Source organism: Haliotis cracherodii, unplaced genomic scaffold, assembly GCF_022045235.1.
Source record: "Haliotis cracherodii isolate W230 unplaced genomic scaffold, xgHalCrac1.p SCAF_13, whole genome shotgun sequence".
NCBI classification, from domain to species: domain Eukaryota; kingdom Metazoa; phylum Mollusca; class Gastropoda; order Lepetellida; family Haliotidae; genus Haliotis; species Haliotis cracherodii.
Window position 1 is genome coordinate 17,008,403 of NW_027266268.1, and position 26,031 is coordinate 17,034,433.

At 43.0% G+C, this 26,031-nt stretch overlaps 2 protein-coding genes across 2 annotated transcripts; one reads left to right on the forward strand and one right to left on the reverse strand.

The window, feature by feature from the left end:
* Positions 1–270: 270 nt before the first annotated feature.
* On the reverse strand, positions 271–11,723 carry LOC139459679 (collagen alpha-6(VI) chain-like). The gene is made up of 8 exons (XM_071241297.1): positions 11,306–11,723; positions 9,558–9,837; positions 7,506–8,063; positions 6,615–6,709; positions 4,475–4,703; positions 3,188–3,748; positions 2,063–2,155; positions 271–1,449 (listed from the first exon to the last, which is right to left on the reverse strand). The coding sequence occupies exons 1-8, from the start codon at positions 11,552–11,554 to the stop codon at positions 782–784; spliced, it is 2,733 nt and encodes a 910-aa protein (XP_071097398.1). The 5' UTR covers positions 11,555–11,723; the 3' UTR covers positions 271–781.
* A 10,031-nt stretch (positions 11,724–21,754) lies between these two features.
* On the forward strand, positions 21,755–22,663 carry LOC139458991 (brain acid soluble protein 1-like). Its single transcript, XM_071240430.1, has one exon. It carries the CDS (start codon positions 21,755–21,757, stop codon positions 22,661–22,663), a length of 909 nt encoding a protein of 302 aa, XP_071096531.1.
* Positions 22,664–26,031: the final 3,368 nt, after the last annotated feature.

The window sequence follows — 26,031 nt, forward strand, 5'->3', positions numbered from 1 at the left end:
ACCTGGATCGGATCGAAAGGAACGATGAGGTGCGCGTCATCGTTCCCTAACTAGACGTTGCTCATGATATCAACCTTTGAATTGTTTTGTCCAGATTCGATTATTTACAGGCCTCTATGATAAAGCTCGGAGATCTTAAACAAATCTTAGGGCAAAGTGCTTAATACATATCGATGACTTTGTCTTTACTCTCACAACAATCGTCCAGTGTTAAAAACAAGAAGGCGTTTTACATAATAATGTGATAAGACACAATACTGCCATGCAGTTAGTAACCTTTAATTCCATACACAAATTATGATACATCATCAGTATATTATATTTATATATTCGTCAACACAATCATCTCGTCCCATCACATATCTAACATTGTATCAGTCGTAATGCTCTCAATCACTTGGTTTACGGATCCAAACAACTCACAAATAATGGATGAAATTAGAAATTGCGTGATTTGATTTTCTTAAATTCCAATCCTGAGAAAAATTTTAGTTATTCGATACTGTAAGGGAAGTAACTCTTTAACGATTATTAATAGTAAAAAAAATACGCTTCATGTTTTTTTTTTAATACACCGACCAACAATATTTCTAAGAAAAGACAAAGCACTTCTTAAGAGCGCTGTTTTCGTTTTTGAGCTTTTTATATTTTGGACCACCATCACCATAGTTTACTGAAACAAAATCCGTAAACCAAATAATAAATTAAGAAGTCTTAAGATCAGCCCTATGTCCAGAACATGATATTGACATCTGTTTCACCTCGTTCCATAGATTATCGTCTAGATACTCGGCGGCCGCTCACACGTGTCCTGCACTGGTACAAACACCAGGCCAGACTGGCACTTCTTGAGGAACCCCTCCCCCCAAGCATCACACTGGATGTAGGAGTTCTTGTCGAACGGGTGGGGGAAGAACCCTGGGGTGCCAGTCATGCAAGGGTTAGGCAGAGACGTGATTGCTTTACCCATTTCATCCGTGAGGTACTCATTTTCACATTGCACGCTCGCCTGTCGCCAGATCTTCATCGCTGGACACGATTCCAGATTGGAAGCATTAGGCATACCGGTGCAGTGGATGAATTTGTGGGGGTCGGGGATGTACGGATGGAAGTACAGACCTTGAGATATGGTCTCCCCAGAGCAAGGGTTGGATGAAGACGGCAATGTTGCTGTTGAGGATGGGGTTGAAGGTGATGCTGCTGGAAGCGTCATGAAGGGTGCACCGGATGTTAGCGTGGGAGGAGTGCTTGGTCGGGGAGATGTTGGAAGTTCGCACTCTGTTAGTACTGCATTAAAGACTTCTCCGAGAGGACAAAGGACAAGGTAGCTCTGCCCGTGGTTGTCACAGAGGATGAACTTGTCCTTGTCCGTCGGGTGAGGGAATCTCTGAATTGGCAGAGGGACTGGTAGGCGAATACTGCACGGGCTGTTAGGGATTGCGCCATGTTCTGAAACATTATTAGTTTATGTTTTGTACGCTGAAGCAATATTCTAGTGGTTGATGTCATGAGCAACGACCAAGGCCACTGTGGAAACATGACACCGTTTAGTCATCATTTGTCAGCTGAGATTTTCTTCGGAGACTGGATATTTTTACAGGTCTCGGATTCTATCAAACACATAAATTGTCCTAGATAATTGCAAGGTGCAGTTTTGAAGTAAAAATGATTTAAGCTCATAGTTTTCGTTAAATAATATATCAAAGCAAACATCCGCCCCCCCCCCCCCCCCCCCCCCCCTTCCTCACTCTGGAATATCAAAGGGTAGGTCTCTTAGTAAAGCTTTCCAAAACTATTATGGTAGACTTGTGAAGGACATTTCCACAGCATTGATACCTTTCCGTGAACATCTGATATTATCCTCATTAGATAGTGGACACTTGCTTATGGTGTGTTCGGTGTTTTGCCAGACATTTCTTATGATCATGGACAGGGTGATGTCGCTCGTAGTTAGTGTCCCCGGGTATATATTAAGCTGTTCTAAACAGTAATCGCCCGGAAGACAGAGGTTTTCGGACTAACAAGGTGTCTCAAGACAGGCTTTTCCGATCAGTATCATTACCTGGGACAATTAAGGACGCAAACTGACTCGCCAGCAAATCTTCAATGCGGCAGTTTCTCTGAAGTCCGTTCTCCATACAGACAAGTTGTACATCTGAAAGGAGAATATCCAAATAGTCAGTTAGGTAAATGTATATATTTTCACGGGTTTCGGTCAGTTTCCAGTTGATTTTTCAGATGTATATGTTATTTTAATGTTGCTTATGCACCAGACGTAATATTGCTATAGTTGGTGTCAATCCATATTCACTTATTCTTTAAATCAACCCATACTCAACAATTCCATACTCCACTCACTCACTCATCCATACACCTCACTCACCGTCAACTACCAAGCCAAAAATCCCACCAAAACCAACCATCCCTCCTATTCGACCTACCCACCCAATCAATCAGTCCACCCTTTCAACCGACAGCACCCAAGCCCCACCCCACCCAACCCAATTAATCATCCCACCCCAACAATCAGCCTACATAATCAGCCAACCCAACCAATCAATCAATCTACCAAACAACGACTCACCTAATCAACCGACGTACCCAATCATTCAGTCCACCTAACCAACCAAACCATTTAATCAATCAACCTACTAAACAGCAGACCACCCAATCAACCGACGCATCCAGTCAATCAGTCCACCTAACCAACCAACCCACCCAATCAATCAATCAGTCCACCTAACCAACCAACTGGCCAACCCACCGAATCAATCTACCAACCAACAGACCCATCCAATCAACCGACGCATCCAATCAATCAGTCCACCTAACCAACCAACTGGCCAACCCACCGAATCAATCTACCAACCAACAGACCCACCAAATCAACCGACGCATCCAATCAATCAGTCCCCCTAATCAACCAACCCACCCAATCAATCAGTCCACCTAACCAACCAACTGGCCAACCCACCGAATCAATCTACCAACCAACAGACCCATCCAATCAACCGACGCATCCAATCAATCAGTCCCCTAACCAACCCACCCAATCGATCAATCAGTCCACCTAAAGAACCAACTGGCCAACCCACCGAATCAATCTACCAACCAACAGACCCACCCAATCAATCAATCAACACACCTAACCTACCTACCAAACTAATCATCCCCACTCACTACTAACCCCCACAGCTCTCCACCACTGCTTTGCCAGCAGCCCCGGGAAGGTCGTTATATCCTGAGAGTTTCTGGAGGTGCACCAGACCAGACGCTGTCCCTTGAATGATGGGATCTTTAGCCGCTTCTCCGACCGCAACCACAACGACCCTCACGCCTTCGTTTTGGATTAAATGAGCTTCTCGCAGAAGCTCCACCGCATTCTGTGCCGGACTTCCAGTCACGACCACAAGAACCTTACTCGAATGTTGCCTTTCTCCATTAATGGGCTGCAACGCCTCTTCCCGAATATACTTCAGAGCCATTGCTAAGTTGGACTTGTTCCCGTAGAGGGCTTGGATGCGGATGGCGCGTTGAAGTGACTCCTGTGTATTGAAGGTGTTGAGCCAGAATCTGTTGGAGGCCTTGTCTGCATATGTCACTAAGCCTATCTGGGCAGCATCTGCGCCGATCTTGAACTGACTGGCAAATCTTGAGGCGAATTCTTTCATATTTTGGAAGTCACTTTCTGATTTATTCTTTGACGAATCGAGTAGAAGGATTATATCAGGGTTTTTATCCTGGCATTCTGTAAAAAAAGAATACATGACTTTTTTCACTGCGTTTAGTTGTCCTCTGGCATAGTGTAATCATTGTTACGTGAGCATATATAACTCCCCCTATACGACAACTCAGGCACTCACCTTAACGAACTCAATAGGACACGATTCATTTGATCCAAATGGCAATGACGTTATTATTTGAATTACTTTCGGTGACGCAGTTGGGTTACGATGACATGGACCGACTGATACCTTTAGACGCCTCTTACGATAAACATGGTTTGCTGAAGATCAATTCTAACACGGATCCTCACGGGGCCGTTTAGGTATTAGGATGTGGATTTAATAAGCAATATTCGACAAAAAGGAGTGAGTGAGTGAGTATGGTTTTACGCCGCTTTTAGCAATATTCCAGCAATATCACGGCGTGGAAGCCAGATATGGGCTTCACACATTGTACCCATGTCGGGAATCGAACCCGGGTCTTCGGCGTGACGAGCGAAGCTTTAACCACTAGGCTACCCGACCGCCCCTCGACAAAAAGGACTTCGCCACATCTGGACCTTCTTCAGCTTTCCCGTTAGTAGCCTCTTACGACAAGCATGACTTGTCGAAAGTTCAATTCTAACTCGGTTCTTCACGGGGGTCCGGTTAGGTATTTGAATTGGGATTGTAATAAGCAATATTCGACATATTGGACTTCGACACATCCGGATCTACTCGAGCGGATTACTATTCAATGTCGTCCTCACCTGTCCTCTTTGAAACAGAAGGATCCACGGTGATCTTAATGTCTCCATAACAAGACGCAAGATGGCGGTGTTCCGTGTTGACAGCCAGGGTCAAAGGTCTCTGATCTCGGATGAAGATGGAGACGGACTGTGTAGGTGTAACAGTGTGGTTGACGTCATTTAGATCTTTGCTTGGTTGAGTACTAACGTAGCTGCCAAAGACTTCTGCCGTTCCGTTTGTCACATGTACCTGCAAATTAAGTGAAAAATGAGATTATTAACCAAGTATTTCTGTGCAATAAATATATACGAGAAACAATATTTAAGTGAACCCCCAAATTATTCAGAAAAGATATGTAAAGAAATGACATTGTAGAATTCAATCTTCATAGTAACGTCAATATCTGGTAATGCCCCATCGATTCAAGCCCATGTTCTGGGCATACTGGACATCATACGCTGGGTTCTCTTCCGTTGGTTGGTTGGTTTATTGTTTAACGACGCACTCACCAATATTCCAGCTATATGATGGCGGTCTGTAAATAATCGAGTCTGGACCAGACAATCCAGTGATTAATATCATCAGCATCGACCCACGCGATTGGGATCGATGACATGCATCAACCAAGTCAGCGAGCCTGACCACCCGATCCCGTGAGTCGACTTTTACGGCAAGCATTGGTTGCTGAAGACCTATTTTACCCCGGAATCTTCACGGGTCTCTTCGGTAGTATTCTTTGCCATTCTTCTCGTAAGGCCTGTCAAAGCTGTTGCAAATTTTGGCAACGCTGAGGTCGGTTGAGAACCCTTCCGCCCAGAACACCCAACGGAATTCAATCGGTGACATGTCTGGATATTCTTCTGGCCAAGGCATTGTTGTGACACCTTGCTGTCTCCGGAAGTCGACTGTAAGACGAGCTCTGTGAGAACGTGAGTTATGATCCTGGAACTCGTCCTCATCATGACCTACGCCCTGGGCAAAGAGGGTGATCACTGGACGTTCAATTTGGTCCACATAACATTGACCGGTCATGTTCCCTTGCCCGATCATCATTCCAAACACGTTGTCTACCATCTGTAAAGCGTAAACAGTACCTCGATTCATCAGAAAACATGGTGTATCTCAAATGCCGCCGTTGACGACCTCCAAACTGCTGTGCTCACTGTTGTCTGAAGCGTCTGTGTGCCACAATTCGACGCCTTCCTCAGAAAGGACGTCTTGATTTCAGATCAGCAATTGTGAACCTTTTTTCGTATCGTTGACGTCGGATTCCTGTGGCAGCCCTGACGTTCTGGTGCAGAAATAAATCTGTTTCTCAAGCGTACATGTCGATCCTGCCCACCCGTTTCGCCGATTTCGTTCCAGCAGTCGGGATATGACACTTTAAGATTCCTTCGTTGTATCCGATCGATGAATCATTTGGTTGTGACGTTTATTGGTTTGTTGTTTTACCCCGCAGTCAGCAAAATTCCAGCCTTATGACGGCGGTCTGTAAATAATCGAGTCTGGACTAGACAATCCAGTGATTGACATCATGAGCATCGATCCACGCAATTGGGATCGATGACATGCATCACCCAAGTCAGCGAGCCTGACCACCCGATCCCGTTAGTCTCCTTTTACGGCAAGCATGGGTTGCTGAAGACCTATTCTACCCCAGATCTTCACGGGTCCCATGTGGTTGTGACGTTTATTGGTAATCATATTTGTTATTATTGTAAGTAACCAGAATGTACCCATGTCGGGAATCGAACCCGGGTCTTCGGCGTGACGAGCAAACGCCTTAACCACCAGGCTACCCGACCGCCCCTTATGTATGTATGTATGTATGTATGTATGTATGTATGTATGTATGTATGTATGTATGTGTGTATGTGTGTGTGTGTGTATGTGTGTGTGTGTGTGTGTGTGTGTATGTATGTATGTAGGTGTGTATGTATGTATGTATGTGTGTATGTGTGTGTGTGTGTGTGTGTGTGTGTGTATGGGTGTATGTATGTATGTATGTATGTATGTAGGTGTGTACATGTATTTAAACCAGAATAAAACGAACTTCAACGGAGTTCACTCGTACAACGCCGAAGTTTTCAAATATAATATCAATACAATATCAAGTTGACAATTTGGTATTGTATCCAAAACGATTATCCTCGTACTTACCTTCACTGTAGCCCCAACCGAGCTGCTTTGTACTCGAACTAACACATTCGAGCCACAGGGGTATTTGTATTCACCAGGTTGTAGCCCAACCGCCACTGCAACATCCAAAACATGACTGTTTGTAATACATTCCATCCTCTTCATCTACAGGGCTCGCATCCCCCTGGTTCCATTCCCGTGGTTCTTAGACCGCCTCCGTGGTCTAGTGGTAGAGCGTCCGCCCGGAGAGCGGAAGGTCCGGGGTTCGATCCCCGGCCGCGTCATACCAAAAGACGTTAAAAGATGGAACTTGTTGTTACCCTGTTTGGCGCTCAGCATTAGGGGCTAAAACAAGGACTGGTCGGCTCGGAGTCAGTATACTGTGTCTGAGTGGGGTATTCATGTTAAACTGCGACATGGTATCTCAGTGTGCTAGCACTATAAATCGACATCAGTTCGGACTAGTTCGGACCCCCCCCCCCCCCCCCCCCCCCCCCCCCCCACACACACACACACACACGTACATGCACGTCGCTATAAATGTTGTTTAATCAAGGTTCCAGGATTCAGTTGGCACGGCTGGCTCAGTCGTATAAGGCACCGCAATTCGCTGTCCAGAGTTGCGTCCCTTGGGTACCCCCAAAACCTATGAGTGTGGGTTCGAATCCCTGTTCACCCCGATTATGTTTCTTGGTTTGACATATACGTGATCATGGGTTTCACCAAAGTGGTAAACATCTGAGACCTGCATCACTTCGGGCTTTCCTCCCACATTAAGCTGACACGCCGTGATATAACTGGAATACTGTTAAAAGCGGCGTTAACGTCACGCATTCACTTTTTCTGTTCGTATGAAAGGACATTGAAATACTGTAAAATATGCATAAGACAACAGAACACAGAGAACCTCACCTCTGCACGATGTTCGGGCGACATATGGGTGCAAGGCCTCGAGTCTTCTAAAGTCAGCCACGGTGTAGGTGTGGGCACAGGCAGGTGCACTGGCAATCTGGCCCAGGGCGGCACTATTGAGCCCCGTCCCCACAGTGTATATAGACACGCCCTGGTTCTTCAGTTTAATTGATGCCAAGATACCCTCATAAGACATCTGCATTGGAGTGCTAGAAAACAGAATGATTGTCTTGGCAGCGTTAGTTCGAGAACCTTTGTTTGACATGAAGACTCCTGACGCCAACTGGAGAGCCTTGGGTAAATTGGCTGTCCCTTGGTTGATGGTCAAGGCGCTGATGGCGTTTAACAGGCTCTGCTTGGTCGAATAGGAGCCCAACGGGATGTCCACTTTGGGGTCAGCGCCGTAACTCTCCACTGCAATCTGGGCGTGGTCATGGTCAATGTGAAGAGATTGGATGTAATTCTTCATAAACGTGGTGATATGACTCGAGTCAAACACGGCGTTCGGGGTCGTGTCGATGAGGAAGAGAAGATCTACTTGCTCGTCCTTGTGGCAACCTGCACAACAAATCATACTATTTTAGACCCGTGAAGATTCCGGGGTAGAATAGGTCTTCAGCAACCCATGATTGCTGTAAAAGGTGACTATGCTTGTCGTAAAAGGCGACTAACGGGATCGGGTGGTCAGGCTCGCTGACTTGGTTGATTCATGTCATCGATCACAATCGCGTGGATCGATGCTCATGATATCAATCACTGGATTGTCTGGTCCAGACTCGATTATTTACAGACCGCCGTCATATAGCTGGAATATTGCTGGGTGCGGCGTTAAACAACAAACAAACCAACCATAATATTTCAGGCGTTAAACAAAACTCACTCATACAGCACAGGCGGCTTCCACACCATCCTCTATGTCCCCAGGGCTCGCATTTCGGTAAAAGTACACAAACCCCTGGTTTGGAAGTTTTTTCGGCCATCGATCAGGCATTTGTTTGTTTGTTTGTTTGTGTGTGTGTGTGTGTGTGTGTGTGTGTGTGTGTGTGTGTGTGTGTGTGTGTGTGGTTTGTTGTTTTACGCCGCACTCAGCAATATTCCATCTATATGACGGCGGTCTGTAAATATTCGAGTCTGGACCAGACAATCCAGTGATTGACATCATGAGCTTGTTGTTGTTGTTGTTTGTTGCTTAACGCCGCACTCAGCAATATTCCAGCTATATGACGGCGGTCTGTAAATAATCGAGTCTGGACCAGACAATCCAGTGATTAATATCATGAGCATCGATCCACGCGATTGGGATGGATGACATGCATCAACCAAGTCAGCGAGCCTGGCCACCCGATCCTGTTAGTTGCCTTTTACGACTAGCATAGTCGCCTTTTTACGGCAAGCATTGGTTGCTGAAGACCTATTCTATCATGAGCAATTGGGATACGATGACATGCATCAACCACCCGATCCCGTTTGTCGCCTCTTGCCACAAGCATAGTCGCCTCTAACGGTAAGCACGGGCTACTGAAGACCTATTCTTCCGCGGATCGTCACGGGTTGCTTCTCTGCTCAGGAATAGGGCTTCAATTAACATTTTATACTTTGGTACAGAACTTACAATGTTACATGCATCACTAAGAGCTTTAATTTTCCTCCAACATTCAGCTGACCTACCGTAATACTGGTCAAAGGGGTACTAAATTAAACTCAATTTTCTTGACATTCTTGGAAATTCAAGCATTCATTAAAAAAACAACAACGTCAATGCTTTAGCGTTATTTCCGTGTAAGCAGCTGCAGGTACAACACGAATATGGAAATACAGTAAACTACGGTTATAACGAACACGCTTATAATGAACTGATGGATATAACGAACTTACTTTTTGGTCCCGACTATTTGCTGTAGTTATGCTGTATACATGCTTATAACGAACTACGGTTATAACGAACTAAAATTATTAGTCCCTTTAGTTCGTTATAACCGTAGTTTACTGTAGTTAAAATTTCGGCTAATATATTTTTATATCAGAATAAATGATCAATTGCTTTGTTCCTACCTAAATCAAGTTCTTTCGAAAGGGGGACGAATGTTCCGTCTGTTCCTGTGGGTTTGTAGTGAGATTTCCAATACTGTTCTTGTTCATCGATGGCGGACGGGATAAGCCAAGGCGCTCCTTTGCCCAGGAGATACATGGCAGCCGCGAGGCCGGAATACAGAGGTTTGCGGAGGTCAGACCAGGTCACGTTGGACCAATCAATGCCAAGCTTGTTTGTGACCGTTGCATAAAATGACTTTCCCAACTTGGTCTTTGTTTCATTGAACATTGTTTCGTCAACCTGAAATAACGAAAGCATAATGCCTACATTCACAATGTATGTAATATTAAAGGTCCTGTTGGGTAGCCTAGTAGTTAAAGAGTTTGCTCGTGAGGCACAGGAGCCGAGATCGATTCCATCACGGGATCGGTGTGTGAAACTCATTTTGGTGTCTCCGTGATGATTGTGTTGTTTAATTGTTGTTTTACGCCGCACTCAGCAATATTTTAGCTATATGACAGCGGTCTGTAAATAATCGAGTCTGGACCAGACACTCCAATGATTGACGTCATGAGCATCGATCTACGCAATTTGGACACGATGACATGCATCAACCAAGTCATCGCGCCTGGCCACCCGATCCCGTTAGTCGCCTCTTGTGTAACAAACGATTGACCCATACAAGATTCCAGTCAGAATTTCTTAATTTTTTATATCAACTGAATTGAAAATCCTTACTTTACGAATGTTCTGATAAAAATTGATCATACTGCAAAACTTATTTAATTAACGTGGTATCCATTTCGCAAAACTGAATTCCACGATTTGGAAATTTGGGATTGAGAAAAAAATGATGCTTATCAAGAAAGGTATTCATACACAATCCCATTTAACAAACGTGTCCAAATAATGTCTCTGACTTGTCACAGCGAAACAATTTGATCAATTGACTCGAGTCTTTACGGATCCGGGGGCACGGGTGGCCCAGTCGTCTAAGGCGCCGCGATTCGCTGTGCAGATGTGCGTCCCTTGGGCACGCCAGAAACCTATGATTGTTGGTTCGAATCCCGGTTCGCCCCGATTATGTATTTAGGTTTGTCAGCACCATACCTGTATGGAGAACATATATATGTACCTGTAAGAACAACAAGAGTAATAAGTAATCATATTACTAAGTAATCATATTACTCTTGTTCTTACAGGTACATGGGGGCATGGGTGGCCCAGTCGTCTAAGGCGCCGCGATTCGCTGTGCAGAGTTGCGTCCCTTGGGCACGCCAGAAACCTATGATTGTGGGTTCGAATCCCGGTTCGACCCGATTATGTTTCTAGGTTTGTCAGCACCATATCCGTGCTCGTGGGTTTCACCGAAGTGGTAAACGTCTGAGACCTGCATCACTTTGGGCTTTCCTCCCACATTAAGCTGACACGCCACGATATAACTGGAATACTGTTAAAAGCGGCGTTAAACCCAACTCACTCACTCACTCACTCTTACAGGTACATATATATGTTCTTTGCCTCATAGCATATATTCACCTGACGAAGGAATACACATATACTCCGCTTGTCACGATATGGCTGAAATATTGCCGATGTGACGTTAAATATTAACTCACTCACTCACATAAAAACTCCGAAACGTTGTGTTCCTCATTATAGAGAAGTTGACATCCATAAATTCTCTTCCTTATGTGTATCACTTCAAAATGCCTTTCAGAGACTTATGACAATATAAGTACACATATTATCATCCTTATTAACCTACCTGCCATATCCCCCCGTTATACCCATCACGGTATGTTTTAGAGCTGGCGCCATCTTTGGACTCGACGTAGGCAATTCGTCTCAGAAACAGCTTATCATCGGGGAAAATGCATGCGTCTCGCAGAGCACTCATCACGCCCTCGACGACATCAGACCCATACGTACCATTCTCGCGGGTCCGATCTCTCTGAGACCTTACAACTGCAAAAAATACAAAAAATAACCCTATTCCGAATTTCATATTTAACATATTCCTCGAATGGTTCAAGTTGAAATACGAGTCCCTGCGTCTTCTGGTTGATGCCTCTATCACGATCTATGTTGTACCGTTTCACGCCCCACAGTGCACAATGTGAATGACAACTCTTCCTTGTTATCAGTTTAAAATCAGTGTTTGAACTTGTCCAGCTGAGTATTCACCTTCTTCAGAACAACAGAGCTTTTAAAGTTCTTTGTATCCGGCTTGCCAGGTATGGTGTTCTGCCTTGGAATAAACTGACATGAACTGCAGTCAGTGTTCCTGGCAACGACAACTGTCTTTGGCACGGCGCCCTTTTGGGGTCCGTCTCCGGGTGCATTCCTGTTCGCTGAAATCACATACTTCTTGTATATCGCCCCATAAAGAGGTCAACCTATTTATTTACACGGCAAATATTATAGATAGATGCATATGGTCACAGTGAAGCATATCGTTTTAGCATAGATATGGAATCACTTTTAACAATGCAGCTGGTATAAAAGGCCATTGTATATTAATTCTTAGATTTACCAGCTACACCTGTGAATATCCCGGTTAGAATTGGTCTTCAGGCCAATGCTTGTCGTGATAGGTGACAAACGGGATCTCATATCGTATCCCACTTGCGTCGATCGAGACCCGTGAATATCCTAGGTAGAATAGGTCTTCAGCAACCCATGCTTGCCGTAAAAGGTGACTATGCTTGTCGTAAAAAGGCGACTAACGGGATCGGGTGGTCAGGCTCGCTGACTTGGTTGATGCATATCATCGATCCCAATTGCACGGGTCGATGCTCATGATATTAATCACCGGGGTGTCTGGTCCAGACTAGATTATTTACAGACCGCCGTCATATAGTTGGAATATTGCTGAGTGCGGCGTAAAACAACAAACCAACCAACCAAGCGTAGATCGATGCTCATATTGTCAATCGCTGGATTGTCTGGTCCAGAGTCGATTTACAGTAGACTACGGTTATAACGAACTCAAAGGGGCCACTAATTTTAGTTCGCAATAACCGTAGTTCGTTATAAGCATATATACAGCATATATACAACATATAGTCTTGGACTAAAAAATAAGTCATATCAGTCAGTTCATTAAAAGCGTGTTAGTTATAAACGAAGTTTACTGTATTTACAGCTGGAATTGTTGTGTGGGGCGTTAAACAATAAATTAACAAACAAACAAACACTACCAATCATCCCGTCTATCATAATTGTATTGTCCTCAAATACCTAAAAGAAAAGAACATCATTATATGTGTCGTCTTCTTTCTTTACCTGATGACATACTGCATACACATCGTCCTACAAAACATTTATACTTCATGTTTATCTCATCCATCGACAGTTAAGGTTATTTGTTTGTTTGTTTGTTTGTTGTTTAACGCTTCACTCAGCAATATTCCAGCTATATGCCGGCGGTCTGTTCACAGGTGATCAGATTGTTTGAGATTTTCTTGTAACATGTAATTGCCTCCCGTCTCACATTTTAAAAACTTTTTTAATGAAAATCTAAAAAATAAGTTCTTATCGCCTAAATGAATACGTTTTATCATGTGCCACTGGTGTGAGCTGTACGTCAGCCACAGTGTAATTTATCAAGATTTGTCAACACCTACCGGTTGTCCTGCGCTCTTACAAGGCTGGAAACTTGCTGAATTCAATCGGCTTGAATCGTATCATTGTATAAACATTGTTTGGCATTACTACCGTTTACATTCGCAATGTTAGGGCGATTTAAAATTCTGTTGTTATCGCGGTTATCGGGGTAACGGGTAAAACAGTATAACGCAGTATTAAGATTAGTATTCTTGTACAGTACATTTAATTTGATTTTTATTTTATTTTATTTAAATTCAGTGCAAAATATTAGATCTGCTTGATCTTATTGAACAATGATGAAGTAAGACGAGTTCTATGGATGAACAACTTCTTTATTACAATTAGTACAATTGCACTAATTGTAATAAAGAAGTTGTTCATCCATAGAACTCGTCTTACTTCATCACTCCAACTTCTAAATGCCACTGAAAGAAGTTGAACAATGATGTTTACTTTGTCAGAAGAACCGAAATCTAATCTAGTTTACTTTTGAGATGAACGGCATTGATCAAAGATAAAACCGTTGCCGTTGCAACGAAAGTTGAGTAGTGAGTGAGTTGTGTTTATCGCCGCTTTTAACAGTATTCCAGTCATATCACTGCGTGTCAGCTTAATGTGGGAGGAAAGCCCCAAGTGATGCAGGTCTCAGACGTTTACCACTAAGGTGAAACCCACGAGCACAGGTATGGTGCTGACAAACCTAGAAATATATTCGGGCCGAACCGGGATTCGAACCCACAATCCTAGGTTTCTGGCGTGCCCAAGGGACGCAACTCTGCCTTAGACGACTGGGCCACCCGTGCCCCCGTCAGATAGAAAAAAAGGCAGTCTACAGATTCATCATTGTCATAAAGAATATGGAGGCTGTAGACAAGGCGAAACTGGCAGCACCACCTAAACAGAAACGTGTCTGTGTGGAACTGTAAACTCGCATCAAACGCCTAAAATTCCAGCTACACAGGAAACAAATGCACCAATGCAGTACCTGGACACCATTGATCATCTGCTTAAACTTGGTTAGAGAGACAACCAATAGACAATTATAATATGCAAAATGGCTTAAAGTAGCAGTTGTTTGTCACTGTATATTATTATTTAATATAATAAAACTTGAAACTTGAAACGTAATTATACAGACGTTTTAAACAATCTGGTGTTGTGTTGTTCTGCCTGAGTCACTGTAATCTAACACCAGTGTGGTCAGCCGTGCAGTCATCCCTATCCTATATTGTTTAAGGTGTGTGACAAATGGCGTGTGTAACTAATGGAAGGAGGTCTGGAAGGAGGTTAGGTCTACTAATGCCTACAGTGACAAATGCCTACAGTGACTAATGCCTACAAAAGTTGTTGTTTTAGTGTGCACACTGTTTCACGCACCCCTGCACTCAAGTGGTCTACTCTACTTAGTGTTCACTAATGCCTACACTATAAACACAGACTAATTAATGCCTTAGAAATGTTACTGGGATTGTGAAAATATTTGACCTTTGTATAAATTTATTTTCTTAGATGGTTTTGTACTTTGATAACCGGAGCAGGAAATATGGATTTTCTGTAAAATGAGAGTAGAAGAATAATGTTTAAAAGTAATTGATGATAAACTTTGAGAAGGAAATTTTCCAGTATAAAATATAGTTATCGAAGATTGGCATGGCCGTGTGCGACATACGCTTGCAGTCGGAAAGCGCACGTTAAATCTCCAATATAAGTAAGTAAGTAAGATTGGCATGTGTGACGGATCCTCAGATCCGACCTCCAAACACACGGGTTTCGGAGTCCATACCACACAACCAACTAAAACCACACAATCCTTCCGACTCCCAAATAACCAATCAATATTCACGGCAGAACTAATGGGCATGGTCTCAGCCCTCCACAATCAAGAATCCAAAAACCACCAAAAAATCCTAATACTTACTGACTCCCTAAGTGGACTACAAGCCCTACAAAACAAAAATACCAAAAACCGACCTAAATTAATAAATCAAATACTTAAAAGCTCCAACGACCTAACTAAGGCAGGCAAACAAATAACCTTCTTGTGGATACCCGCCCACGTAGGAATATACGGTAATGAAAACGCCGATAAAGCAGCTAAACTATCCCTCAAAATCCCAGAAATAAGCTTAAACTTACCCATCTCAAAATCAGAAATTAAAAGTGTGAACAAACAAAAAATCACAAAAAAATGGCATAACCTATATCTAAACTCAAATAGCCAAATCAAAAGAGTGCTCAGCAAACCACTAACCAAACCAAAAATTCTCCATCCATCAAAAAAAATCGACAGAGTAATCACTAAACTCCAAACAGGACACACCAACCTAAATAACCACCTAAAGAAATTTAAAAAACACACTACAGGTAACTGCCCACACTGCAAACAACCAGAAACCCCAGAACACGCACTCATCCACTGCACACACTACCTAACACATCGAACCGCATTACAAACCACCCTCAATCTAAACAAGGCTCTCACTCTCGAAGCAATACTAAACCCACAAAATAAACTAGAAAACTTCAAGGCCTTAGGCGTATTCTTAATCAAAACGGAACTAATAAAACGCATCTAAAACCATAATAACCTACCAAATCAAAATCAAATAAACAAACAATCATCCACCATACCCAGCTCCCTTAGTTCTCCTCCCCAACCCCATCGACATCTATTCCAAATATCAAAATTCCCAAATTCTATATAAGCAACCCCTAAAGCCCCCTCTTGGGTTGCACAGACCACCCTCGCCCCTTTCGGAAACACATTAAATGGCCTGGCCGGGCCCGTGTGCGAAGTACGCATCAGTCGGAAAGCGCGCGTTAAATCTCCAAAGTAAGTAAGTAAGTAAGTAAGTAAGATTGGCATGTTAGAGATCTAGACATGGCAAACCCGAAGAAGGTCCAGTATCATATGTCACAAAAAGGTGGTCAGCAAGTCCTACATGTATTAGATGGCTACAGGTACAGACTCAACATCCGTAGGCTAACATGTGTGCAGGATATGTGTGTTTTAGACTGTAGGCATTTGTCACTGTAGGCATTAGTGGACTCCTCCTGGAAGGATACCCAATAATCAACAAGTAAACAGCGTTATCACTATCTTCCGCAGAGGCACGTTAGAATTTTGTTTGTTCATATAATAATGAATATAAACTCTAAAAAAGAGTCCAATAAAGCCTTAAGAACAAATAGGCACTTGGGCCGCTTCATGTGATCTTAAAATGATTACATGTGAAATTAACACACAAAAGGTCCCTTCTCTGTAAGAAACTAATTATGTCTTGACAAGTATCTCTTAGATAAGCATGCAAACTTCCGTTCAAGTAACTTCAGTAGTTTCTGATAAAACTTGTCCCAATTGCACACACTACGCACCAAGTAAAACAACATGGATCAAGGGCCGTAATAATTTACGGCAAAAATTTTCGAACTCAATCTTGACAAGTATCTCTTAGATACGCATACAAACTTTCATTCAAGTAACTTGAATTGGTTGATGTATGTCATCGATCCCAATTGCGTGGGTCGATGTGCATGATATCAATCACTGGTTCACCGCCGTCACATAGCTGGAATTTTGCTGAGTGCGGCGCAAAAACCAACCAACCAACCAACCAACCAACCAACCAACCAACCAACCAGCTTCAGTAGTTTCTGATAAAACGTGCCCCAATTTCACGGAGTATGCACTAAGTTGAAAAGCACGGAGCAAGGGTCGTAACTCTGTCAAAAGTGAATTGACGTATACGAGACCAATTTTCGAACTCATTTGAGATCTTGTCCAGTAACATCAGTGTGTAAAATTTCATTTCTCTGACGTAAATAGTTTTTAAGAATTTATGTCTACTTGGACGGGCGGACGGACTGACGAACTCTGTTCCAAAATCCCCAGCACCACTTCGTGGCGGTAGATTAAAACCAGCATCACATCCCCACAATGACCACATCGACATCCCAACAACGACCCCATCAACATCCACACTATGACCACATCAACATCCCCACAAAGACCTCATCAACATCCACACAATGACCGCATCAACATCCCCACAATGACCACATCAACATCCACACAATGACCACATCAACATCCACACAATGACCACATCAACATCCCCACAATGACCACATCAACATCCACACAATGACCGCATCAACATCCACACAGCACCGTGGATAACTGAGTGCGCCAGCGTGGGTTAAAAAGGTCCACAGTACCAACTGGGTGAAATGTTTCGATACATTTGGTTTTCTTTCTAACATAACTTTGTCACTGCTGTGTACAATACACTATCCTAAGAACTGCAATCCACTAGTGTGTATTGCAAGGTTCCTAGACATGTCTATGACAAATTATGTATCTTTATTAATCCTGAACACAACACACAGAGTATGCAAATATTGCACCAGGAAGATGCTTCACAAAAGGCTAATGCCTTTCACTGGCTCTTAACAGTTTCTAGGAATTGTATTTCTCGGTGAGACAGTTTAAACACGATCACGTTAAGTTATGTAACTTTTATGTAGGCATAGCTGTCGGCGTGGCGAGAGTACTATGCACGAGACACACAATTCAACAAGTCAGACACACACAAACACGTTGAGTATGATGTTTGGCCAACACAAAGATCTCTGTCTGTCTTATCTGAGCAAACAACCTAAGAGTCTGGGTTGTACAGGACTACTTAGCCCCATGTTGGTATCTGGATGTGACAAACAACATGTCTACAGAAAACTAGGGGTGGCAGATGGGGCTATAGAGACTCCATAATGCCGGAGTAGTGCGAACATTTAGTGGAATGATAACTGTTTGTCTCTCTTTCTCTCTGGCTCACTCTCTCTCTCTTACTCTCATTCGTTCCGCTTCCATTAAGATGTTATCACAATGCACATATAAGAAACATATAATTATTCATATGTTTAAAAGTAATATACTATATAAAATCAAATTATAATATTTTAAGTAATAAATTCAAGTAATAATGCATATAAAAATAACTACATAACTAATACACTATAGAATGTGTAGATGCGCCATGGAAAATGACAAATACAATTCTTTGGAATAGGCCCGTATACAGCCTCAGACGTATCCAGGCCAACAAATCTGACCTTGTCCTTTTTGATGAATCCCATGAAAACATTTGTACCATTGAATTCTCTCTCCCTTTGACAATAATGTGATAGACAAGATTCAGGAACAACATGGCAAATATGCGGACCTCGCTTTCGAAATGTCACGTTGTTCTATAGTGGCAGCGAGAGGCAATACACCATGTATATATCTATTCCAGCCCCACCTGGCAGCCAGTGTAAGGACTTCAAACCAGGTGAGGTGAGGTTAAGTGGGGTTTAACGTCGCGACGTGCATGTACGTGTATGTGTGTGTGGCTGCTTGTACTAGTCCGGACTGATGCCGATTTATAGTGCTAGCTCACTGCATGCCGCAGTGTAACATGAATACCCCACTGAGATACAGTATACTGACACCGAGCCGACCAGTCCTTGTTTAAGCCCCTTAATGCCGAGCGCCAGACAGGGTAACAACAAGTACCATCTTCTAACGTCTTTTGGGATCGAACCCCGGACCTTCTGCTCTCCGGGCGGACGCTCTACCATTAGACCACGGAGGCGGTCTCAAACCAGGAGTAATATGAGGTCGTTTATTACAGCCATGGGTGTGTAAAGGTAAACGTCCATACTTTAGTTTAGACAAGTATCTGAGTGGGTGCTTTGGGCTTATCGCTGCTTTAAACAGTAATCCAGTTATATCACGGCGTGTAAGAGGAAAGCCCGAAGTGATGCGGGTCTGAGACGTTTACCACTTTGGTCAAACCCACGGGTATGGTGCTGCCAAACCTTTAAACATAATCGGGGCGAATGGGGATTTGAACCCACAAGTATCGGTTTCTGGCGTACAAACGGGACGCAACCCTGCACAAAGAATTGTATGGCCTTAAACGACTGAGCCACCCCTGCTCCCGGAGATTACAGGAGCTAATAGATCGCAGATAAGATTCCGTATAAAGATATTTTAATGGACCTTACACGCCCACTCGCAGGTTCACCCAGTGCACGACATTACATACCCAAATCGGAGGACACCAACAACGCCAACGTTTGTTTATAGCAGTTTATGACGTTAATGGATATACAGTGGTGTATCATCGTGCTGTTTATAACATACACACACCCAGTGTCTATACGCCATCATGTGCTAAGTGGTTTCACAGTAATCCTTATTTTCATTTTAGTTTTATCTCATTTCATAATAACGGCGAAAAAATATAACGTCTGGCTACCCGGCAACGTATGTATAGTGTGGTGTAAGTTGTCATCACATTGTCCAACATTTCAGCGTTATGAGGGGTACGGATGGATGGTCTTTCGTCTAACACCCCGCAATCAGAGTTGTAAGAAATCGACGATCGTTGGTTCGAATCCAAGATTCGCATTGATCCCTTGTTAACCCCTTGTTTGCCAGCATCATACCCGTGCTAATGGTTTCACCAAAGAGGTAAATGCCGTAGCAATAATGATGAGTGAGTGAGTGAGTGAGTATGGTTTTACGCCGCTTTTAGCAATATTCCAGCAATATCACGGCGGGGGACACCAGAAATGGGCTTCACACATTGTACCCATGTCGGGAATCGAACCCGGGTTTTCGGCGTGACGAGCGAACGCTTTAACCACAAGGCTACCCGACCGCCCCTGCAATAATGATGAGGTGGGGTAGCCTAGTGGTTAAAGTGTTCGCTTGTCAACCAGAGGCCCGGTTTCGTTTCGCACAACTTGACCCAAGACCATTAAACTGCAGAATCCTGGCTATTCTATTTTTAGTACTAGTGCTTTAGTTCAGTAAAATATAGTCCACCGACAACGACACCTCTAGGACAGGGACTCCTGTGAATCGATAAAACATATACGCTTCTTGTGTGAATAAGCAAACGTAAGTATACACCCATGTTTGATGGTGTCTAAAAATGTGAGCTAGCACTATAAATCGGCATCAGTCCGGACCAGTACAAGCAGCCACACACACATACACATGCATGCACGTCGCTATATAAGTGCAATAATCTTGGACGCGACGTTAAACCCCATTTCACCTCACCTCACCTCACCTCGCTGTTCAAGGAACATGGTTGTGGCAGTTACGGATCAATCTCAACGGTATCACGATGTTCGTAATAACTGGATTTCAGGTATAAAGTAGAGTATTTTTAAAAATAAAAATACCGTACATTTCAGATACCTGTATAATAAGTTCAAACCTGAGTCATTCTTAAACTAGACTCGGAATTAGTGACTTATTTTTACACCAACTTTAGCAATAGACCAACTACGCCCAAGAAGGACAACAATGGCTTTTGCACATGCATTGTGTATATAACTGACATATCAAAACATACTCTACATTTTTTTTATTTCATTGTGACGTCTACAAATAAACCATGTTTTAATTTAAAGCCTGTAGGTCTATTTGACAAATTAGGTAACCCAAACAAAATAAGATATGAAATATCGCATGATCAATACTTTGGAGAATTAATTGCATTCTACCCCCGACACTCATGTTTTCATCAGCGTTGCTAATCTCTCGTGCACCCGACAACCAACCCGGCCTCAATACACTCATATCAATACAATCAGTCTGTAACGCCAGCGGAGTCCCACAGGAGGCCTGGGGCAGGTTATTAATTATGTCACGTGAGCTTTATCAACCGTTCAAGCACGATATGCGTTGTGAGCTGATATGGGTTTATATGCTCAAGTCAGTAATGGATTCATATTGGATCAGTGTTCTTAAACCTAGATGAGAAGCCGAGAGGTATTAGCGTTAAATGGGCGTTAAATGACGTTATGGGTCGATCGAGCTGTAACTAAGTGTGGGGTGGCTTTGCTAATTGACGATAAGATACTTTTGACTTGCAGTAGTCGGGGCATATTTCCTCCGGTAATCCGATCCTATTAAGATCTTATGAACCACAAAGACACCATCTTAATAATCGCAACATTGTGTCCTTTCTTAGGTGCTCAATATGTGAATTAATAAATGATTGTTAGAATGGCCACGCCATTTTGTTCATAGCAACCTTTGGGACATGTGCATCTTTAAGATACCAAGCGTTCTGTTCCGTGTACTTGTATCGCCAGATATATTCTGATTCTGAAAACGTTCTGGCCAGCGAGCCGTGGAACTAGGCCTAAGCTTACTGTAGAATTATCGATAGATATTTCAAGTCGTGCATATCAAATGACTTCGATAAGATTCTGAGGTGACGGTAACACCCCCATGTGCTGGGAAGCGGAACATATCGGTTGGCAGGTATAGTGTTTGACTGCAGACCTTTTTGAGCAGAGCGTGAGGCACAAGACACGACACTTTTGCAATAATATAGGAATTCGGATCGAACTGTTCATTCATGGCAGTATATGTTGGGTGTTGATACTCTTTGTGGATGGTGGATGTGTGCCTGTGTGGGACGCCATACATATAGTGAATTGTATCTATTGACGACGCTGTGGATATCTGTTTGGCAACGGAGGTTATTTAGTCGTGGGGTTTCTTAAAGGTTTGCTTTGTGAATACATTGTTGTAACCATGGATGCGGATGGAGCACCGAAATCTGAAATAGTCCCTGGGTCGGATACGGAAGGTAAACAAGATCCGGAGATCCCTGAGGCGACAGATGCAGCCGTAACAGAAGTGGCCGTAACAGAAGGAGCCGTAACAGATGGAGCCGTAACAGAAGGGGCCGAAACAGATGGGGCCGTAACAGAAGGGGCCATAACAGATGGAGCCGTAACAGAAAATGTAGTTGAAAATACAGCAGAGGTGGAGAAAACGTCAGATGATACAAAACCGTCAAGTCCGATGGAGAAAGAAGGCAAAGAAGATACGGAAGGGGAAAGAGTTCCTGAGGACATCAAACCAGATCCTGAAGGTAACAAAATAAACCCTGAGGACAAGGAACCAAATTCGAAAGATGCACATCCCGAGACCGTCACTCCAGAATGTTTAGCTAAAACCGATGACGGTAATCCTCCAGAGACAGAGGTTCCAGCAATAGCTGCAATTGACCCGTTCTCGGATACTAATCCTTCCCCTGAACCTGCTCCTCCGGTGAGTCAACACGATACCAAGACCGACCCATCCCCAGAACCAAGAGAGCCGGCAGCATCTCCAGGACCTGCTCCAGCTCCAGCTCCACACGTCCATCGGTCGGCCCACCACTCAAGGGCAGGTGCTTACGCCTCACTCACCCTTAACCAGATGGCCATTGCTGCCAGTGCCCAGAACAAGCTCCCAACGAGTCGCCTGAAAGGGATTTTGGAACGGCTTGGTCGTCATACGGAGTCCAGTGCAAAGAAGAGAGGAGCTTGGTACAAGAGTGAAACGAGTTATGTGGATGTCAATAGTTATTCGTGGAAGAACCTGGCTTTGTACAAAGATTACCAACAAAACATGTGGACGGGAGACGGGACAATTAAGTCGACCTGCAAGAAATGAGAACGTCCATGTGTCTCCTGAAGTTGTTTATAAGGACGAATACATTTCTTCTAGCCAGGAATTGTTAAAAAAGGATATTTTCATGTGAAGAACGGTTTGATATGAAAACAAATATTCATTTGTGTGACGTTTAGTGTTGGAAACCTTATAATGTAAAATATTCACTTCATACGGGGGTTATTTTTGAAAAATCATAGGTGACAGATGAGTAAGAAAGCGAAATTTACTCTGAACTCTGACAGGCCTTGCTGTATATTTAGCGTTTCAAGTAAAGAAACAGTCATTTGACGGTTCATTTGTGGATGATGATATGTTTCAGTTAAGAATATGCAATATGTATTAGACAGCGAGACTTTGAAATAGATTATGTGTAGAATACATAAAAAGTCTGTGTTAGGCTCAATGAGAGACAGGTTAACTCTATGCTATGCTAAATAAGTATTAGTGTATTTATTTATATGTTAAGCTAATTGAGGGTCAGGCCAGTCATGTTTCAGGCTAAGTTGGGGTCAGCCTAATTCTGTGTTTGTGGGTTAGGCCAATGGATATCAAGTTTTGGACTAATTGAGGGTCATGATGATGGTATATTATGCTAATTGAGATGGGGCCAATCATATGGTGACTAATTCCCGGCCAAACTTATCTGCTTTAGACTAGTTTTGTTTTAGGCGCTTCGAATTCTGGGTTACGCTAATTCGGGGATGTTGTGTCAGGTACACTTTTGGGGAAATTATTGGTCAGAATTATGAAACTTATTCTAAGGCAGTATTGTTTTATGTGAGAATGCTTCTGGGTCAGGTTAATTCTGTTTTAATTCTGTCCAAATCTCTGTAAGACTATCTTTGTATCATGTCGCCATTAGGTTAAGCCTTGGCTTATTTGGATTAGCCCTTTTCTGTGTTGGGCTTATTCTGTGTTGATATTCTATGCCAGGGTGATACTGTGTCAGGAGTATTGTGGGTTTAAAACCGATGCTATGGTCGTCATATAAGTATTACCATGATCTACCGAAGCAGTATTTTCGTGTTCACACATATACATTATATTATTTGTTGTTGTTATTTTCTCAATGTTTTGTTTGACACATTGTAATCTGAAAGAGATGGTTTCAAAATTAAATATAAAACTGGAACCCTGTTGTTCATGTGTTTATTTTATCGGATTCATATATTTTTTCCAGTATTTTGCAATTCGCGTTTAGTTTTTGTGTATGTTTGTGAAATATAAATCATTAAATGAGTTTCTCATAGTGTTTTTTACGTTTATTTTTATTATGCCCCAATAACATTTTCCAATATATAAGGGGGCACGGGTGGCCCAGTCGTCTAAAGCGCCGCAGTTCGCTGTGCAGAGTTGCGTCCCTTGGACACGCCAGAAACCTAGGATTGTGGGTTCGAATCCCGGTTCGCCCCAATAACGTTTCTAGGTTTGTCAGCACCATACCCGTGCTCGTAGGTTTCACCGAAGTGGTAAACGTCTGAGACCTGCATCACTTCAGGCTTTCCTCCCACATTAAGCTGACACGCCGTGATATAACTGGAATAATGTTAAAAGCGGCGTTAAACCCACCTCACTTACGCCAATGTATAAATATTTAGTATTCTTCAAAAGAGGATGTGCACACCAATTCAAACAAGATGGCAGCAGTATATTACTGACAGAAGCGAAGAAATACATTTCTGAACCATAATTAGTCCTGTACCTCATGGTGGTCATCTGAACCGACGAAACTCTAGTGGTCTGGCCCTGTGAATTGGTTGATGGTTTTCATCATATTATTTACTGTCCAACGAGATATAGCTCGACTATTACGACCGTTTTACAACAAACAAATCATAGAATGCTACGGGTGCGTTTCATACATGTACAATCATATTTTAGCCTGAAAAGAAATGGTGGTGGGTGGGTATTTGGGGGTGGGGCAGTTACGTTCTTTAAGCGTCCCAAAAACCCGTGGTTTCGAATCTGGCTATGTGTCTAGGTTTGTCAGCACCATACCCGTGCTCGTGGGTTTCACCGAAGTGGTAAACGTCTGAGACCTGCATCACTTCGGACTTTCCTCGCACATCAAGCTGACACGCCTTGCTTTAACTGTAACAATGAAATTGTGCTGTATGATGTAAAAACCAATCATATATATCTTGTGGGTGGCGGTTTACATGGGATCAGTGTTTTAACTCTGCTCAGTCGCAACATGTGTGGATGACGTTTAGATGGTTTTACCAAATTTAATTAACATTTCTCATTTAATGCATGCTTTTACGACCAAAGCCGTCATATAAATGGAATACTGAGTGCGGCTCTAAACACAAAGAAACAAAAACATTTACACTAGACACGGCTGTATCGCGCACATTTCAAGTATACAATCATGTCAAGTATGCGTATATACCACTCAAAACCTGCCACGGCAAGTTAGTGAGTGAGTGAGTGAGTTGGGTTTAACGCCGCTTTTATTCCAGTTATATCACGGCGTGTCGGCTTAATGTGGGAGGAAAGCCCGATGTGATGCAGGTTTCAGATGTTTACCACTTCGGTGAAGCGCACGAGCACGGCTTGTCCTGGTCGATCCGGGGTTATCGGGAATAATACAAATACTCAAACAATTTTAAATTTAAAAAATCATCATCCACACCTTATAGAATCAATGTATATTTCCTTGGTTAATTTTGTTCGTATTAAAAATAAATATTAATAGTGTCATCCACACACGAAACTTAAATCTTTTCCATAATATGGATGCTGTTCGTTTTCGTGTGAGAAGAGTATGTAACATAATACAAAGGATTGAGCGAGTTAGTTGGGTTTAACGCCACTTTGAACAATATTCAAGTCATATCAGAACGTGTCAGGCTTCTGTCAGAGGAAAGCCCGAAGTGATGCAGGTCTTAGACGGTTACCGCTTTGGTGAAACCCACGAGCACGGGTATGTCGCTGACAAACCTAGAAACAAAATCGGGGCGAACCGGGATTCGAACCCCAAATCCTAGGTTTCTGGCGTTTCCAAAGGACGCAACTCTGCACAGCGAATCGCGGCGCCTTAGATGACTGGGCCACCCGTCACGTGACAGATTAACTGGAGTAAATATGAAAGAATCGGGTGGTCCTCCACGTGACATGACAGATTAACTGGAGTCATATATATGAAAGAATCGAGTGGTCCTTCACGTGACATGACGGATTAACTAGAGTCATATGAAAGAATCGGTTGGTCCTTCAGGTGACGTGACAAATTAACTAGAGTCATATGAAAACTTTTTTATTATTAAGATTTCAGCTCTAAGCAGTTTTAGTGGTATTATGTTGTAAAAATTATGCAGAGTATAGCAAGGTATGAAATGTCCTCAAACGAACCTCAAGCAGCGTTT

Coding starts and splice junctions, on each gene's coding strand:
- LOC139459679 (XM_071241297.1), bottom strand. CDS start 11,554: ATGTTAAATATGAAATTCGGAATAGGGTTATTTTTTGTATTTTTTGCA. Junction 4,704..6,614: donor CGGTTGGGGCTACAGTGAAG/GTAAGTACGAGG, acceptor CTTAATTTGCAG/GTACATGTGACAAACGGAAC. Junction 1,450..2,062: donor TGCGTCCTTAATTGTCCCAG/GTAATGATACTG, acceptor ATAATGTTTCAG/AACATGGCGCAATCCCTAAC.
- LOC139458991 (XM_071240430.1), top strand. CDS start 21,755: ATGGATGCGGATGGAGCACCGAAATCTGAAATAGTCCCTGGGTCGGAT.